Source organism: Tetrao urogallus (assembly GCF_951394365.1).
Source record: "Tetrao urogallus genome assembly, chromosome: 2".
Taxonomy (NCBI): domain Eukaryota; kingdom Metazoa; phylum Chordata; class Aves; order Galliformes; family Phasianidae; genus Tetrao; species Tetrao urogallus.
This window is the reverse complement of record NC_136814.1, coordinates 60,087,425-60,106,344: the sequence shown is the minus strand read 5'-3', so window position 1 is coordinate 60,106,344 and position 18,920 is coordinate 60,087,425. Positions and strand designations below refer to the sequence as shown.

Genomic DNA, 18,920 nt, shown 5'->3' with positions numbered 1-18,920 from the left:
TGATTTTCAGTTACGGGTTTTCAGGGATCTAATGTCTTCCCATCACTTTCTTAAGGTAACCAATCAATTATTTCTATAGAAACAAACAAAAGAAAGTTGAAGATAGGCTTATTTACTTTCAGTTCTCATCTATAATTTATCAACAGGGATGTATTCTGAAAAAATCCTTCTACTAGCTCAGAAACTCTGTCTATGGGGAGGAGTTACTTCTAGTAAAATCAACTACCTGGATTATTGCATATGCTTCTGATTTTATTTTTATTTTTTCTCTCACTGATCTGAGATTGTAACAAATTGGCATGCATGCACCCTGGGTATTTGGATTGGTTTCATGTTTTGACCAGCATCATATATCACAGCTTTTCATCTTATGCTCATAGAAAATGGTTGGCTGGTGTATTCTCAATTTTCATGGTTTTTGCTGCAAATAGATCTGATTTTGTTTTGTTTTGTTTTGCTTGTTTCTTGGGATCGTCATGTTGATAAAACATCGATTTTTCTCACCTTTGCCATGTTGTTTTACTTTCTCTTCTCACTTTGGGCTTCATAACGTGAACTACTTGTATTTTGCCAGCAGGCAGGGCAAACATAGTGCCTTTAACTGCTTCAGGTTAAACAGAAATATCCATCATTAGCATGACTTGAAGAATCAACTTACTGGTAGTATGCTGAGCTGCTGATAGCAACTGTGAACTTCAAGACACACTAGTCAATGAGAAATAAAAATAGCACCAGTTGCAGGGCACATTTTCATGATTTATTGAGACTTTCTCCTGTCAGCAATTTGATTGAACTTTAAGAAGAAGTGATTTAGGATTGCCGGCAGTCTTGCAATCTTGCTGATATAAAAGCTATGTTCAGCCTCACACTCCCTAGTTAAGAATAAATGGAAAACAGACTGACTTTAATGCTGAGCAGGTTAAGAAAAACGGAGCTAAAGAGGCAGGAAATCACACACACGCTCACACGCACAATCAGGCCAATGCTTTGTTAGCAGCCTTTCCATGAGAAATGGGGTGCTTTTACTTCTCTGCCTTTGTCAAACACAGCTTATTACTCTTTGTTTTGCCCGTGTCTCATGGAAACTTTTCCAGGTACATGTGACAAATGGATCACATTCTTGCAATGACAAGTACCACTGTGACTACTGTGGACCTCAGCAGAAAAGATAATGTGCAAAATGCGAGCAATCACAGGACTCAGTCTCTCTACTGTCCTGGCTTCCTTGTCTTTCTCTTGGAAGTCTTTGAGTGACTCTTTTCTTCCTTGTCTGAAAAAGGATTGGTAGGAAACTGCAGTCCAAATCCGTTAGGTCCGTTTATGAAAACACATTGAAAATAGCGGACAGGAGCTAGGAAAACAAAGAAGAGATGGTTAACATTTATAATTTCCAAATCGACACCATGAGTCTCTGTTGTATTCCCTCAGAAAAGGACTGTATAATTTAATTCCCATTAATTGAGTTACAACAACACACATCTTTAGTGTCTCACAAGGCAGATTCCACATGTCAACAAGATTTTAGCTGAAGAGTTCAGCATGAGATATTTGTAGAAGTTTAGAAACTATAGACAATTTACATTTTTTTTTCCATTATTCCACACAGTTGTAGGCCTTTTTTTTTTTTTTTTTTTTTTTTTTTTTTTTTCCCACAGAATATTTACATTCTAGGATAGCTGAGTGGAAACTCCTGAAAGCAACACGCATATTTTCTGATCTTGTATTTCACAGACACTTTCAGATAGATTGAGAAGTTCCAGTAGGTCTCCAGTGAAATGGTGATGGTGTCATTTTCTATTAGGGTTCAGATGAGTATATACATGTATCTATTGGTCTGAAAAGGGCAATACATGGCACTGGCTCCTTTTTTTGATTTTTGAGCACTGCTCTGTATAGTCACACTTAATTGTGCAATGTTTTAAAGGTTTTCAGGAACAGATCTTTTCAGCACAGATGAAATAGACCTTATTTGTTACAGAAGCTGAGTTGTGTGGACTCTGAAATTAATGCTGACAAGATTTTAAAAGATAACTATGAGTCTGGCATGCATTTGTGAAAATGATTGGAGGAGTGCTGGAATCTGAAAAAGTTAGTTCTCATACAATTATTTTTCTGCTGACCATTTCTTTCCCCTGCTGTTCATTCCACATTAAAAAAAAAAAAAAAAAAAAAAAAAAAAACCAAAAAACAAGCTGTTTATTGTAACAGGTCCGATCTGAGATGGACTCCAAGGCTCCCTTGTGTTTTGAACTCAAAAGCAAGGTTTGTTTATTTACCGCCAAGTCACAATAAAAAGTTGAACACAGAATGGTGTGTCAGAAATGCTGGTATGTTCAACCCAATTATTTTATCCTCTGTGGCTTTCTTGCTTCACTCATTCAAAGGTTAAGTATATACTGTCTAAAAGGCTCACTTGAAAGTGATGTTAGAAATAAGATTCTTCTGAAAATGACTTACTGCTTTCCCTCTAAATCTAAGAATAGAACCATTTTTTCCCCTCAGGCTATTGGTATTTTCACTGTGGTCCTCTGTAAGATGAATCCAGGATCTCTTTTAGAAAGATGAAATTAGATTAGAGAAATCACCTTCTGATTAGAGCCCACAGCAAGGATATAGAGATTATTATAAAGGCATTTATAGAAACATGGAATCATAGAATCACAGAGTTGGAAGGGACTCACAAGAATCATGGAGTCCAGCTTCTGCCTCCACACAGGACCACCACTGAAATCCTACATATGAAAATGTTGTCCAATTCCAGCAGTCTTGGTGCCTGTTTCATGCTTGACCACCCTCTGGTGAAGATCTTTTCCCTAACCCCCAAATGACCCTCCCCGGATGGAGCTCCACGCTGTTCCATTGGATCCTGACACTGTCACCAGACAGCAGAGTTCAGTGCTACTCCTCCACTCCCTGTGAGGAGCTGTAGGCCACCATGAGGTCTCCCCTCAGCCCCCTCTGCTCTGGGCATCTCTTAATGTGGATCAGCTATATTCTCTGTGTTTGCTTACTGTGTGGTATACAGTAGTTTCTGGGATATATAATATTCACAATTAACAGGCTGATTTCACTCAGTAAGATATCTTTCCTAAGTAAAGCTAATTAAAAACAATAAATTGCCACAAAAGAAGCTATGATTAAAACCAATCGTTTCCTATCAAAATGCTCTGCCAGAGATTTCTCAATAGGTTTCACTTAATTTAAAAAAAAATAAATAATCAAGACTAAAATCGACTCCCACTGAGCGTCAATTTGATAAAAAAATATTTTATGGGAAAGAAATTGCCAATTTAAAACTCACCTTTATCTTTTTAAATGGAAATAATTTCTGCATATTCCTCTAATGGATATAAAAATTTTAAAAAAACTGAAATAAAATTTAAAAATAATTTAAAAAATAGTCAGTAGCCAGTTCACTCTTCCTTATGAAGAAGGCAAGTAGGGTATCATGCACTTTCTAGCCGCAGTAAATACCAGTGAGTACTTTATTTAAAGACAGTAGAAATCGTTTCAAAAATAACTGTGCATGCCGTCAGAATGCAAAATTCAACTCTTTCTTTCACACATTCAGTAAGTCCTGATACATACTAGATCTTTTATAGGAAGTACTTTAAACATGTTTATATATATCATAATCAGCATGCTTGACACCACAGCATTTTGTAAAGAGGTTATTTTTAGTTTTTGGATGGTATTCAAACTTTTTTTTTTTTTTTTTTTCAAATTGTCTTGGTTGGTTAGTTTTCCTATTAATACTCCCAGCACATAACTGCTCCTCATTGTTTGCCTTTTTTTTTTTTTTTTTTTTTTTTTAAAGCATATAAAACAAACCCAGTCGCCTATACACAAGAAATCCTTTTCCACTATTTCTCTTTAATGTTGTCCTTTTTCAGCTGCTTTATCATGCAAACCTGAGCTGCAAAAAAAATGCAGATAAAATGTCATTCAAACAAATGCCAACATCTTTGGAACTATGTATGTATCAGAATCTGCAGCATTGTTACGATGCACCATAGCTAGGAAACAAATTGAATTTTGGCATGCAAAGAGGACTATGAATGTAACCCCTTCTGCTTTTATAATTCCCACATTAAATATGAATACAGAATGTGTCTTCTAACTGAAGAATGTTCCCAATTCTAATGTATTGTCTCATATCTTCAGGGCAAATGTTATTTAAAAAAGAGAGATGAGCAGTAGGAAACATGGCTTGACGTTATAATTCTTTCCCTAGATTATCAGAGGAAAAAGTCTTATATCTGGACTTATGCTTTTGGATAGGATGTAATTTATGATAGCTTTCAATTCTTTAGCAAAAGAGGAAAAAGACTGGGTGTCATGCTTGAGGCCTTTTTTCATTAAAAAGTTACTCTAATGCTTTAATCATCTTCATGACCCTTTGCTGGATTCTCTCCAGTAAATCCACATTTCTCTTGTATTGGGGAGCCCAGAATTGGACCCAGTAAACTACACATGCCCTTACTAATGCTGGTGTATCCACGGCTCCTAATTTTAAGCCATCTGCAAACTTCTGACAGTACACTCTGCCTCATCATTAGTACAATTAATGAAGACATTAAATAGGATCGACTCCTGTGCTCACTCTCTGACATTTCCAGCTTAAAATCCCCATAATAAAAATGATCATACGTCTCACTTTCATGGACTTTATGCATACTGAAAATCAAGTCCAAGTGAACTTTTGTCCTTCTGCTCCACAAGAGGTTTCCGGTATCCCTAAGCTCATCTTAGGAGACCTGCTTTACATTTTGACAGGTGTACCATCCCAGTGAAACTCCTGGGGAGTACACTGCTATCTGCTCTCCAACTTTGTACCATGGATCACCACAACCTGGGCCCTGTCATTCAGACAGTTTTCAATCCGTATCACTGTTTGCTCATCCAGCCCTTACTTCTCCATGAGCATCCTATTGCTGATAGTGCTGAAACCGGTAGACAGCGTTCACTTCTCATCTCAGCTTAACACAGCTACCAGTGCACTCAATCAGAGAAATTATCAGGTAGATCAAGCATTTTTTCAGTGACTATCTTGAAGGATTTTGTCTGTAGATGTCAGTGATCAAACCCAGACCTTTATATGAAATGGATAAATCGTGTCTAGTGTTCTACAGTACTAATGACTCTAATGGATCTGGAATGCTGTTAGTGCAAAGGAACAGGCAGCTGTGTCCTGCTTGTATTATTCTGTAATTTTGTACTCTTGCTGATCTTCTAGGAAGAGGTGTGAATTTGAATGTCTCCAGATAAGAGCAGTCTGAAAAACTGTCAAATTAACTGGGACAGCAGTTCCTAATTATAAACCAGTTCTGACAACAAATAAACTCGAGGTAAGGTAACAGAACTGACAAACTCAGACAAGATTAATAAAGGGGGTTAGTACAGTGGTTGGGGTAGATGTCGCAGATGTCCTCCTGTAGTAGGAGCAGCATAAATCCAAAATTCTTCTAGATCATCCACGTGACTTTGATTATTTCAAAAAAGAGTACCACTTAACTTCGATTACAATATCAGTGTGCAGAGAGGCTACCCATAAGTGTATAATTAAAATAAAAATGGATGTTTTTCCTATTTGTGGTTTGTATGTACAGATTTTGAATTTAAAACTCATTACAATCTACAGTTTTCTAGTGATATTTAATTGGCTTCAGATCAGATCATAAAGCTTTCATAGTTTACCTATGACTATGTCTGATATTTCCCCCTTATGTGAATTTTTAGAACAGGAATATTAATTTGAGTTAACTTTTAAAATAGATTAACTAGCCCACACAAAAATTGATGCGTGGGAACTCATCTAGAATTAAAGCAGCCCCAGTGAAATTGTCTTCAATTTCAAAATAGGTTCAACCAGATTAAATCAAAGTCACTTTAGTTCTTAATATGTGATCACTCAAGCATTTTGCACTGTTTAACCTCTCCTTAAACTTTTTCTTATTAACACACGGTATTTGTCCATATCAGTGGTTTGACAAGCCTACTGAGAGTTAGTCTCCAACTATTTCATAAAGATCAGCTTCAGAATGGTGGAATTACTAAGATCAAGTTACTGGAAAGGTTGAATAGGCAGCCTTGGTTCTCAAACCCTAACAAACCTCAAACATTGAACCATTCATGGCCAGTACTTAAAAGGTGTATGCCTGAAGATCAGAGGCTGTTCTACATGAACTCTCTTGCAGGCAGCATTACCATGCTGCTTGTTCTACTATCATGCTGCATGCTTACAGTGAAGAATGGTGATGACCCTGGGGAAATCTTGCTGCATGAGAAGATCTGTGTAGACACAGGACTTGTAAATGAATGGACACTGATCTTACTTAAAAGTTTTTGAAAAACTCTCAGTGTGCCAGTTCCTTCTATTATTTTTTAGCCAATGGTACACATCCTGATGTCCAGGAAAAACAGTATGAATATTAATGATTTATTGCTGAATGTTAGTGAGGAAAAAAAAAAGATAAACATCTAATTCAAGTTATTTCAAGGATGTTACTACTGTTTTCATTACTACCCTCAGAGACGCAGCTATTAATGTTCTCTTTATTGATCTATGCTTTTATTTTGAGAAAAGATTTAATATCTTTTCTATATTTTTGGGCAGCTTCTCTGGTGAAGTTGTATTCATATGATCAGTTTTGAGAGAGTGAGTCTGTGCAAACGATGTTCTGAAAGAAACTACTGACAAAATACTGGAATCATCACAACTCTGAGATATACGGGCTACCTGGATGATGAGCAAAGTAGAAAATATATTATCCACAGTTCATCAGAATGATGAGTTTCTCACCTATCTCACCTATAGGAGCAATCTATTTTGCACTCTCTTCTGACTACTGTGTATTTTATTTTATTTTATTTTATTTTATTTTATTTTATTTTATTTTATTTTATTTTATTTATAGTAGTTCAATTCTTATATTTTATGGAATCAGACAAATATGTTTCTGCTTAATGATATTAACAGAGTGCATCTACAAAATGATTAAATAAACCATACTTCAAATATGGAGTCTCCAAATACTTCATGCCAGTGAGAAAGAAAAAAGGAAAGCATTCTCATTCTCAGTGAAAATAATGATCAGAGGAAAAAAATCTTATATTGCATTTCTGACAAGTTTGTGACCCCTGAGCCCTGAGGAAACATCCTTAAATATCTCACATTCAATAGAACTTTCACCTTTTTTTTTTTTTCCTTTCTGAAATTTGGAGATCATACTTGCATTGGAAAATATGTTAGAGATACAAATGGTGAAAGGCAACTAAATAATTTTATAAATACAAACTAATCACCATATGCTAATACAGACACATAATGACTTCACCCATTGCAGCTGCTGAGGTTTTCATGTGCAATCTTTTGCTGATAATATGTTGAAAATATTATTTTTATGCTGGAAAACATCTGAGAAACAGTGTTCCAGAAGCAGAGAATAAATCTAGTTGAGAAATGCTTTTTTTCATAGAAAAGATAGCGTAGTATATTCAAATAAAGGATGTTTCAATTGGACCTAATGGTAAGTTTAATTTTTCCAGATGTACAATATCTTTGACTAGACATAGGAGTTCATAGGATAGAAAATCTTATGTCCAAGAAACTGTCAACCTCTTAGCAATTTATAAGGGTAGATACATGAATTATGTAAGACACAGGATGCTGGGGAATTTAGCATGACTAATTTGATTTCTATTTACCTTTAAAACAATCCACATATTTCTGTAGTTTAACCTATTTATACAGGTTTAAGATCAATCTCATTATTTCTCACTTTTCAAGCTCTTTCATCACTGCCTCTCTTTAATTTTGCCATATTTGCATATTTGTCGTTTAAGATAACAGCTTAAAAAAAAGTCAATCTCTTTAGCTAACAGTGTGACAAATGAAAGAAAGTGTTTCCTGGGCTTTCAGCCATAAGGACAGTTACATGGCAATTGCAATAAACATAATCATGTACTGGTTACTTTAAATTTTCATGCTCTGATGTGAGCATTGAAGCAGATTAGGACTTAGAGTCTACAGTTGTTTATATAAAGGATATGGAAGACAACTCTCATCACAAAGTTGAATTTGTACTCTTCTCAAATTCTACTCCAAATGCCCAAAAATCTGCTTGTGTCTGCTTGTGAATAAATTTCTTGTAAGGCAGAAGGAAAAACTAGTGCCTAAGTTTCATTCTGAGCACAGGTGTCAGTTTTGACACTTAGGACAGGAGAAAGTAGGGGGAAGAATTTTGAGTAATTGCTTGCAGCTCTACAGGGGAGAGAAATTTAGTGTCTACTGCACATATCACCACTGCTTATATGAAAGGTACAGAGATGCTTAAAATTCTGTCCAAATGTGAAACTTTCTGAAAACTGAAGATATATTCATCTTTTTAAATTGCTTATTTCACTTTATCTGAGTGCTTCATAATACCGGGAAAAGGCTGAACTTCTCTGATCAGATCAATCTAAGTACATGTGAATCTAATCTATTCAGCTTTTCAAACTGGAAAGGAGATTTACTATTTAAATTTTTAGATTCGCTCAGAAAGTGTAAATCCCATTTATCAGCAGAAATTATTACAATTTGGTGCATTGGAGAAAATGCTCTGTCTTCATCTTCAAACAACACAGGAAGAATAAATCAACTTCAAAAGGACATGACCTACAATTCAGTCTCAGCTTTTAAATTCTCAAACTGAGCAAATACCAAAGAACAACACTGAAAAGAAAAAAAAAAGTTGATGTTCTTTTGGAAACCTTTCACCCACTTTCTGAAAGCTTACTAATTCTATTTAGTGGACAAAGAAGATACTGACGTAAAGTTATGTTTGTGAAGCCAGTTACACAGGACTGTTTGCATAGAGTTGTTTCTGATCTAGGAAACATCCAGTCAGTTGTGTGATATTAGAATATAATTAGATTAACCAATAACAGCAATTATTGTTAATAAAAACAGTTTTCGAATGATGCAAACTTTGGTGTGCAGAAGACACGATAATTAGTTTAGCACACGCTTATCTTGAATTTGTAATTTTACTACAGAAGAAAATCTCTGCTTTAATTCATTAATTTACTTGTTATTTGCTGTCACTATTGCTATACTGTTAGAATGGGTATGACTTTTAGCATAGGGTCTACATTCTGTGTATTTTGGTCAATTACAGAATTATAAAAATACTAAGAGGAATTTAATTTTATACCTGATTCTAAAATTGCATGCATTCCCTATCAAAGAAAAAATATATAAAAGGCTAAGCTAAGCCAAGCCATTCTTATATAGATATATCTAGCGGCACTCATACAACAAATTCTTGTGAGCTATGTGTGCAGCACACTACCATTTGGGAGCTTGAGTTTAACATTTCATTCACATTTTCTTTCCCTTGATGTCTGATTGCACTGCATATGTTTTGCACTTAGCTATCATTTTTAGGTTTATTAAAATATTTATATTTAAAATTTATAGATACATATTTATACATACATAAATGTATCTACACGTGCATCACACATTTTCCATCATATATATGGGATTGTAAAACATTCTGCCTATAGTAAGCATGGAGAAAAAAAAACAAAAAACAACATACAACAAAGCAATCTGAATTATTTGAGATGAAGTCATTTTCTCGACTGTCTAAGAACAACAAAGTTTTAACAGGAAGATTCATATTAATATTTAGTACATATTTTGGTTTTACATAAGTACATAAGTTACATCTCAAGGTGAGATAAATAACCTAGATCCTTGTCTAGTGTGAATCAGTGCAGTTCCACTGAAGTTGCAGGGATCAATATCAGTCAAGTATCTGGAATGTATTTTTATTCTTATCTTAAACTAGGAAAAACATGGAGCAAACAATAACGCAGTGAGAGGAGATGTCCTCCTCAGATGCCCTACTCTTTTTCACCTTTTTTTTTTTTTGTGGAGAGGATGTGAATTTGAAGAGACAATATTTATTCTTGTAAGAACAAATAAATGGAACACAGTCCTCATTATGTAGTTTTGCTACGGAACAGATTTTCTATGAGAAACACACGCTTATTTACATAAATTACTGCCAAATTAATTATAGGTCACTTGGTTTATAATTAGCTACTTATTTCTTTAGAAGTTTAGTAAAATCATAAAGCAATACAATTTGAATACATTGTTTTCCACAGGAATAATACTTGTGGGTCTTACTTACTTTGTTTTCCTTGCATCATGTTGCCTTGACATGAATAACAGATACAAAACGGCTGTAGGAGTGACATCTCTTACAACAACAGGAACACTTTGGAAAGGAAAAGGAATTTCTTTTATGAAAAAAGAAGGAAAACTATATACCTGATGTCAGGTTGTGGTGTTTTGGAGCTTCTTTTGCTGGTGGAGCTCCTAAAAAACAAAACATAGATCATAACTTAGTTTTCTGTTTAAGGACGAAACATTTAATTAGATTTCAGTGAGAAACATCCTGGTGTTGGAATGAACTATGAGATAGTATTGGTATGATCCCAACTGTTTTTCAAATATGACTTTCTTTAAGCATAGAAACTGTATGTCTAGTAAACCCATAGAGGCAGACTGTTCCTAGTTTAGTAGATCTGCACTAGTACAATTAAGCATATGTTATTCTTTGAGATTCCAAGATTTTAATCATACATAGCACCAAATTGTTCTTGAAGACTAACGTATGTAGATCTGACTTCAAATCTTCACTTCTGTAAAAATCTCACAGCCTTTAGCAAATGTAAAGAGGATGTTTGTGTCATAGACCACTAACTTAAAATGTATTAGTGTATATTACTATTGATTATCTTCAGAGGTATAGAAGAAATAATTTCTATTAATATAGAGAAACAATCAGGGTGGTGCTTTATCAAAATGTTAACCAGACTATAAAAGACCATGAAGTATACAACACACACAAAAAAGTGTTCTGTTATGACACAATCATTCTACAATATGAGGTGGATGATCTAAAGCATCAAACAAGCTATGGAAGTGAACAATACACCACCATATCAGCGACCATAGCAGCAGACTGATTAGGGTAACCCGCTCATCTGAGGACACAGAGCCAGAGCACCCAGTAGATCAGCTAATGATGTACCACTTTTGGGGTCACAGACAGGGCACCTCTGCAGCCAGATTGGACATAGAGCTGTAGTACTTGATGTTGACACTTAGAGGAGCCATCAGACATTCAGTTACTGGGAATCTCCACACAATTTCATCATTTTGGTGTACTTGCATATGTTTAAAAATGTTAACAAAGCTCCTCTTTCCAACCCCATGAAAAAAGCTGGTTTGCAGAGATTTTCATCCATTTATTACCTTTGTGTTTTTCATCTTTCAGATGTTTCTTCTCAGTTGCTTTTTCTAGGCAGAAAAATGAAAGGTAACTGAGTCCAAGGTTGGAAATAATTTAAATTCTAATTCTTAATAGATTATTATCTAGACTTTTCAAGTACAATTCTTTGAAAATTAATACAGTCTTTTAGGAGCTTTTTCATATACAAATATATGTAAAATTATGATCTGATATTATTGTACAGTCATAGAATCATAGGTTTGTGTTGGAAGAGACCTTAACGACATCTAGTTCCAAGCCCCCTGCCATAGGCAGGGTTGCAAAACACTAAGTCAAGTGCTAGATCAGGCAGCCCAAGGCCCCATCCAGCTTGGTCTTGAACACTTCCAGGTACGGGGCATTCACAGCTTCCCAGGAAAGTCGTTCCAGTCTCTAAGTGAAGAATTTCTGCCTAACATCTAAAGTAATTCTCACCTCTTTTAGTTTAAAATCTTTCCCCCTTGTCCTGTCACTACCAGACAGTGTAAAAAGTCTGTCCCTTTCCTGATTATAAGCTCACTTTAAGTATTGGAAGGCTGAAAGGAGGTCTCCCCAGAGCCTTCTCTTTTCTAGGCTGAACAAGTTGAGCTCCTTCCACCTGTCTTCATAGGGGAGGTGCTCAAGTACTCTGATCATCCTTGTGATCTTCCATCTACACACACATGCATACACAGAGTAATTTCCTACCTTCTTTTTGCTTAGACGTCTTTCCTTTTTTCGGGGCTAGAAAGAATTGCAAGGAAAGAACATTAAGTGACAGCTCTCAGAAACATAATATAATCATAGAATCATAGAACGGTTTGAGTTAGAGGGGACCTTTAAGATCATCTAGTTCCAACTCCCCTGCTATAGGCAGGAACACCTCCCTCTTAGAGCAGGTTGCTCACAACCCCATCCAGGCTGGCCTTGAATGCTTCCAGGAAGTAGGCATCAACAGCCTCTCTGGGCAACCTGTTCCTCAAAGCAAAGAATTATTTTCCTCATATCTAATCTAAAACGAGGCTCTCACAGCAAACACATCGCACAGAGCTGATCTCCTTAGTAATTTTCCTGGAAAAACTGGGCTAAATGTGTCTCATGGCATATATACAATGGATCTAATATTACAATAATAGTTGTTACCCTAGTGGTAGTAGCAGCTCTGAGCTTTCCGAACAGCCTTTGGAAATCTTCTGAATATTGCTTGTTGTAGAGTACTTCAGAAAGTTCTGATCGAGACTTTGGGCACTAGAATTCTGTAATTCCCTAGCAACTGAGAGAATTGCCTAACTGTTCATTGCCAAAACTGCACCAGGGAAGGATCCCTTTGCCTTCTACCTTCTTCTTACTATATTTCCTTGGGCAAACCTGATTGCCTGAAACAAATAAACAGCAGGACTTGGAGCTAGATGTACCTTCAGAATTGCCAGATATGACCATTCTGAAGTCATACAGCAATAGATTCTTCTTTATTTGATTTATTTATTTTTTTCTCAAATTGTACATCCACTTAGAAAACGTGTTCTTTCTTTCTGACGTCCTTTTCTCCAGACTCCGAACAAGAGTGGTTGGTCTGTGATTCCATTCAACAAGGCAGACTGACTGAAAGTAAGTGAGGTGTATTGCTGGCAGGTGCCTAAACCCATTTCATTATTCCCTGTTGACTATAGCAGAAAACTAGCAGGCTGCTTTCAAAGTGTTCATTTTCACTTAGCATGGTCCAACCACTTCTAATATGAATTTCCTCAATGTCTTCTGATGCCTATGTAATCTGATTATTGCTAGCTTGCTCAGTGCTTATCATCTGTGTATATCTCCCAAGAAACGTGCTACAGAACAGTTAAAATAAGATAAAATAATCAACTGATAAAAGCATTCTTTGATAGAGAACTTTACATCTGCATTTATGTCAGTTTACCAGTGCTGGTTCACATCAGCATTGTTAACTGTTGATGAATGTTACGTGCTCTTCAACAACGTTCATTATTTCTTTCTACAAGACATAGCAGAAAAATGTAACATTTACCTGTTATTTGGATTTCACTTGTTGACTCTACAGGAAAATTGTTAAAAATGAGGATGAAGGGGGAAGGAAAAGAATATGAGGCTTAGTACCATGGTTGCTTTTTTTTTTTTTTTTTTCCTCAAGAAAAGTAACCATTTAAATAGATCTTCTCTTTCATCTGCAACTTTTCTGCAGGATATTAATTTGCAATAAAAAGTGTCTTAATGGCATGTACATAGGATTTCACAGTGAAAGCTAAGAGCCCCACTCTTTGAAGTACTATAATCCAGCATGCAATGGTTAATGCAAGTGCAAACACTGTACCAATCAAAGCTTTCAAGCAAGTGAATATTTAGAGCTCTTTTAAAACATGAACTCAAGGTTATAGCTGCCTTTGCTCTTTCCCCCCAAAACATATTGTTTATTACCTCTCTTTTCTTATCATCTACACATCTCAACCAAAGACTGACTCTTGAATAGCTGACATTCACCTCTGTATAACTTTCTCCTGCACCATCAGACTCCCCCCCCTTTTTACAGTAAAAGCTCTTGGAAGCTGGAAAAACTTTTGATTATGTGTTTGTATAGCACAAAATCAGCATATATTAATACCCGTAATAGTTAAAGATAATTGAGCAACACAATGAGATAAAAATTCCCTGGTGTAAATGATCATTACTCTTTTGTAATCAAAAGAATTTATGATGTCGGGATTTGGAATCCATGAGATTCTTACCCCTCACTTCTTTGCTAGTCCGTTTTATTTTAGAACTTCATTGTAAGTAAGGAAAATAACCTTGAATAAGGTCACAGAGCACTTTGGGGTCTCCTCTGACTGAATTATCCCAATGTTTACTTCCTTGTTGAATACTGACATAAGATGAATGTGAGGTTCTACAGATGATGGAAACCCACATGAAGGCAAAAATCTTTCAATACCCTCTTTTACAACAGGAAGTATGAGCAATTAAGCATAGCTTTCACTAACATATCCCAGGAAACTTTGAGTCTTGATTTTGGTTCGTAAGGAGAGTCATAAATTTCAGTGCTCAGAACAGGAACCTCAGGCACTCAGTAAAGGCCAATTTTACTGCTATTAAATGCTAACATGCTTAAATCCTTTAATATTTACAGTTCTGCTTATAATCTTGCCCACAGATGTTGAAAACTTGTACATTACAGCATTCTGAGTATATTAAAACTGCTTCTCATTTTTATTTAAGAAAATGTTCTCTTTGAGGTACTAAATCTGCAAAATGGATTAATGTTCTGACTCCTTAACTAGGAGTTGCCTAACTCTGAGGGACAGGCTCAGTTTTCTCTGCAATTTCTAATATTTACGTTCAGATGATTATTGTTTGCCTCCTATAGATCACATAAATTCTAATTTGGGATTAGAAATTCTCTTAGTTGACCCAAAGCATGGTTTGTTTTACTTCTGTTGTATTCAAGATAGAGGACATTTTCTTTTTCCAACACATCAAGAAGTTCCCACTTACTCTCAGATCTTTGGAAAACACTTTGCCTCTACCGTAGTATTCTCATTACGGAGTTAAATGGCAATAAAGTTTGGCCAATGCTGAAATTTTGCTTAAAATACCAGCCTCTATAGTCTTCCTGTTTTTTTTGTTGTTGTTGTTGCTTTGTTGTTGTTGCTTTTTTTTTTTTTTTTTTTTTTTTTTTTTTTGGCAAAACTGTTTACAGTTTGGTGCAATTTCCTGCATGAGTCTGAAATACTATAGTTTTGTCCTCTGTTCAAGGTGACTTCTCTCACAGTTTGAGAATCCTTAGTGAGTATGCGGAGATTATGAATTTCATTTAAAATCCAAATTGGACATAGGGTCAATTGCTGTCATTGACCTTCATGTGAGCTAAACTAAGAAAATAAGTAAACTAATTACTTTTATAATAACATAATAATTAACAAGTGACTATAAAAATGCATTTGGTTTTAATTTGGGGAATTTTCAAACTCAGCCTTGTATTTCTGTTTATTGTTGGTAAATCATTTGATGATAGAAAATCTACCAGTTCAATCCACATTTAATTCAACATTAAGATTACCTGGGGTGTAATATATGAATAGATTTGGCCCAGGATGAATGTATGGATTTATTATTTGGTCTTAACTAGACCTAAACTCCAAAGTCAGTGAGCTTTTGTGTCCATGACTGTATCTCATGCTGAATTACAGAATAGCTACCTCATGTTCCAAGTAGCAAGCATACTATACATCTGGCTGAGAATTATATGAAGCAAAGATATACTGAGCTTTAGAAAAAAAAAAGGAAGGAGGAATTCAAATACTGTTCTCCTTTGAGTGGAAAAAAAAAAAAAAAAAGTAGTTTTTTAGCTCAGATGTTTAAAATCTTAAACTAGATTTATTCAAGGAGAGTTAGTTCAGAATAGGGAGTATAAATATAATTATTTTTGTGTATAATAATGGGTCTGTTTGATACTACTTTTTTCTTTTCCTTTTTCTTTCTTTTTTTCTTTTTCTTTTTCTTTTTTTAAATCATTGTTAACCTTTATAATCATTTGAAGCAGCAGAATATAATTTCAAGACTGTAGTACAAATATCTCCAAAGGTCAAAAGAAAATATCTTGGCTGTTCATTATATTCCAAATATGTCAGGTGATACAGTTTTTGATATAATAGCCATATAGGCAGTGACTTTTGGTTAAAAGATTGTTACTGTGGAAAGCATGAGTTAATTTCTGATGCTTCTGTAACAGAAGAGAGTATCATCAGTAGGTCTACTGTATAAACTAGTACAGAAGATAGATCCACTGGACACAAAACTGAACAAATTTGAGTAATAGAATTAAACAAAGGAAAGAATACCTAAAATATGGGCAAAAAGAAAAAAATACGTAAAAACAACTGCCAAAAGACAATACACATAGCTTCATGGGACATGATAATTTTTTAATGATGATGTAAATGCTTAACACTAGTATTTAGGCTTGCAGGAGATCCTTCTGCAGAGGCATATTTCAGATGCTTCATGTTCCCTATTTCCTCTTAGAGATGTGATCCAGATCAGCACTATGTCTTTTTACAGTTGTATAAAAGCAGTTATTTGTCTTGTCTAACCTACAGCACCTAATGAGGAGATTAATTTATGAATCTTAATAGAACCAGCTTGCTTTGCCATATTGTCAACTTCTGAAACAGGAAGAGGACTGTGCCACAAGGGGCTTAGTCTTACATTTGTGTACTCTTTATAGATTACTTAACATCAGAATAACACATGGTTTGGTCTTGATGTGCCAGACAAAATTCAAGAAAGAAATCAAAGATTCTATCCTAAGGAGACTCCAACTAATTGAACAGTGAAGGTGCATACTTTACAACACTCACAATTCAAAGTGTGAAGTGTAAACATTGCCCTTCTGATTGTTGTCTGATCATGATTTGACATATGTAACATGTAATTACTAGCCACAATAAGCATAGATTACAGCCTTTAGACATTCAGAAGTCTTAATGACCTTACGAAGACATTATCAAATGTTCTCAGTGGAATCTTTGTTATGCAAAATATTTCCCTTGAATACTCTTTTCTTCAATTTAACTTTAGTTATTTTTTATTAAGGTGAAAAAAGTATTAAAACAAGGCCAATAAAATATGTTTATTATATTCATGAAATAAATCATCTCCAAAGCACAAAAGAAGTTCTGTAAAGATTTTCTAATTCAGCTACTATATTGTAATTTTAGAAAAAGATGAATTTACATAAAGTTACATTATGTACCTGCACTCATCTAAAATCACCAGAACATTAATTATGCATCTAGCATAATTTCCTTTACTGTTATAAATAGTAAAAATTTCAGAATTTGAATACTGCCACTTCACAGCATTTTATTGCAAATGTGTTTTGATGTATTCGGATGTTACTAAGCAGACTAAGAACAATGTAAGCATATAATTAGTGTAAGCAAGAAAATACTAATAACTAAAAAGAAAAAAATTACTAAAATGTGAATTGAGACAACATGCATCTGAAAAACAGGTTTATATTGCATAGAAAGCAAGGCATGGCACGTACTTGCAGTTGTTTTCAGTTTGACTGGGAATAAAAAAGAAGAAAAATGGTCAGAACAGTGAGATGCAGCATAACATTTCCATGCTGGAGAACTGCTTTATTTGTACTTTGTATTTACTGAATATTGAAAAAATTTAGTAACTGTACTGTAATTAAAAACAAACTAATGATGGATAATAATAGTAGGCATATTTTTCTCTGCACATGGTAATCACTATGCTATAGTAAAGGATGAATAATATGATCAATAATAACTTTATTTCTTCACCTATTTCCTTACACTGAGAAGAGTAGAGAGGACTTGTTAAACCCTTGGTGACTGCTTCACCTCAAAACTGAACTATGCAGCTTCCTATAACTGCAGCAATTTTGCTCTATCTTATGCAGGAGAGGTTGCAAAGGAATTATGATATGCAGGGACAGATACCACGAACCGTGGCTGTTGCCAGATCATGAACTGACATGATCTGAACATATTACTAGTATGGAAAACTAAATTGCTGATGTTGCTGAGGAATTAAATCATGCAGGAAGGCTGTAAAGTCCAAATAAAAGGCAGATACCAACAAATAATTCCCAAAATGAAGCCATTTAAAATAAACATCTTAAAACAATGGTTCAAATTCTTCATCAGCATAGCTTCTTTGATGCCAGTGGAATTACAAAACAGAAAATTGACCTTTGAGATATGTATATATATATCTTCAGAAAATGACAAAAGGCACTGTAAATAAGTACTGTGCTAGGTTTGCTATGGTATGACATGTAAAAGATGTTCGATGCTGCAAAATAGCTCACAGGACCATGATTTTGTTCATTCTGACATTTGTCATATGCAATTATATTTTCCTATTTGTTTAAAGAACAGTTTCAAAAGTAATAAACACATAAAATGCAGGAGTGCCTACCTGGCTTTGTATGTGGAACATCTTTTTCATGCCTGACTGCTTCATGCTCTAGACAAAAGAAAGAACATAACGAAATTGTCATGTTTCTAAGTTATGTTGTGTCTTTTTTTTTTTTTTTTTTTTTTTTTAATTAAGAAGGACTGCATGTATGCTTTTCAGAAAAAAAAGTTACTTTTCTATTGCTTCATGCAGTTACTTTGGAAAGAAGCCAAATGACTACTTGCTAACAGATTATCCTCTAAGGAATCTGCTACAAAATTATGAACTTCAGTAGTATTGCACATGGCTTCACATAAATGGCTGCAATTAATTTTAGTGGGAGCTATGCACACATATTAAGGAAAAAGTCAGTTTAGAAAAGGATTCCCCTCAATTTCTGAAGTGCAATTTACATCCACTCTCCAACCTTGTTATTTGGAAGGAGAATACAAACCATACCCAGAAACCTTTTGCTCAACCTTTATGCTGAGTCAGGAATAATACCATTGAATTCCCAAAGCTTTGAAGACATCCCATTCTGTATGAATAAACTGTATATCGCTGTGGGAAATTAGAGAACTAGCAGTGCTTTGCAGGCCACGCACTTTTTTCCTCCTTTTTTTTTTATATCATAATTATTATAGAAAATAATGAGATTTGGTA

The 18,920-nt window shown here is 34.8% G+C and overlaps 1 protein-coding gene across 1 annotated transcript in view; it reads right to left on the bottom strand.

The window, feature by feature from the left end:
• Nucleotides 1-1,208: 1,208 nt before the first annotated feature.
• Nucleotides 1,209-18,920, bottom strand: part of TRDN (triadin) — a gene marked incomplete at both ends in the record, with an annotated part of 195,594 nt that continues 177,882 nt past the window's right edge. Inside the window, 7 exons of the mRNA XM_079550350.1 lie at nucleotides 1,209-1,351; nucleotides 10,328-10,375; nucleotides 11,318-11,362; nucleotides 12,021-12,056; nucleotides 13,339-13,365; nucleotides 17,374-17,394; nucleotides 18,279-18,326. Of these exons, the coding sequence (XP_079406476.1) occupies nucleotides 1,209-1,351; nucleotides 10,328-10,375; nucleotides 11,318-11,362; nucleotides 12,021-12,056; nucleotides 13,339-13,365; nucleotides 17,374-17,394; nucleotides 18,279-18,326 (368 nt within the window). The remainder of the gene's footprint in view (nucleotides 1,352-10,327; nucleotides 10,376-11,317; nucleotides 11,363-12,020; nucleotides 12,057-13,338; nucleotides 13,366-17,373; nucleotides 17,395-18,278; nucleotides 18,327-18,920) is intronic.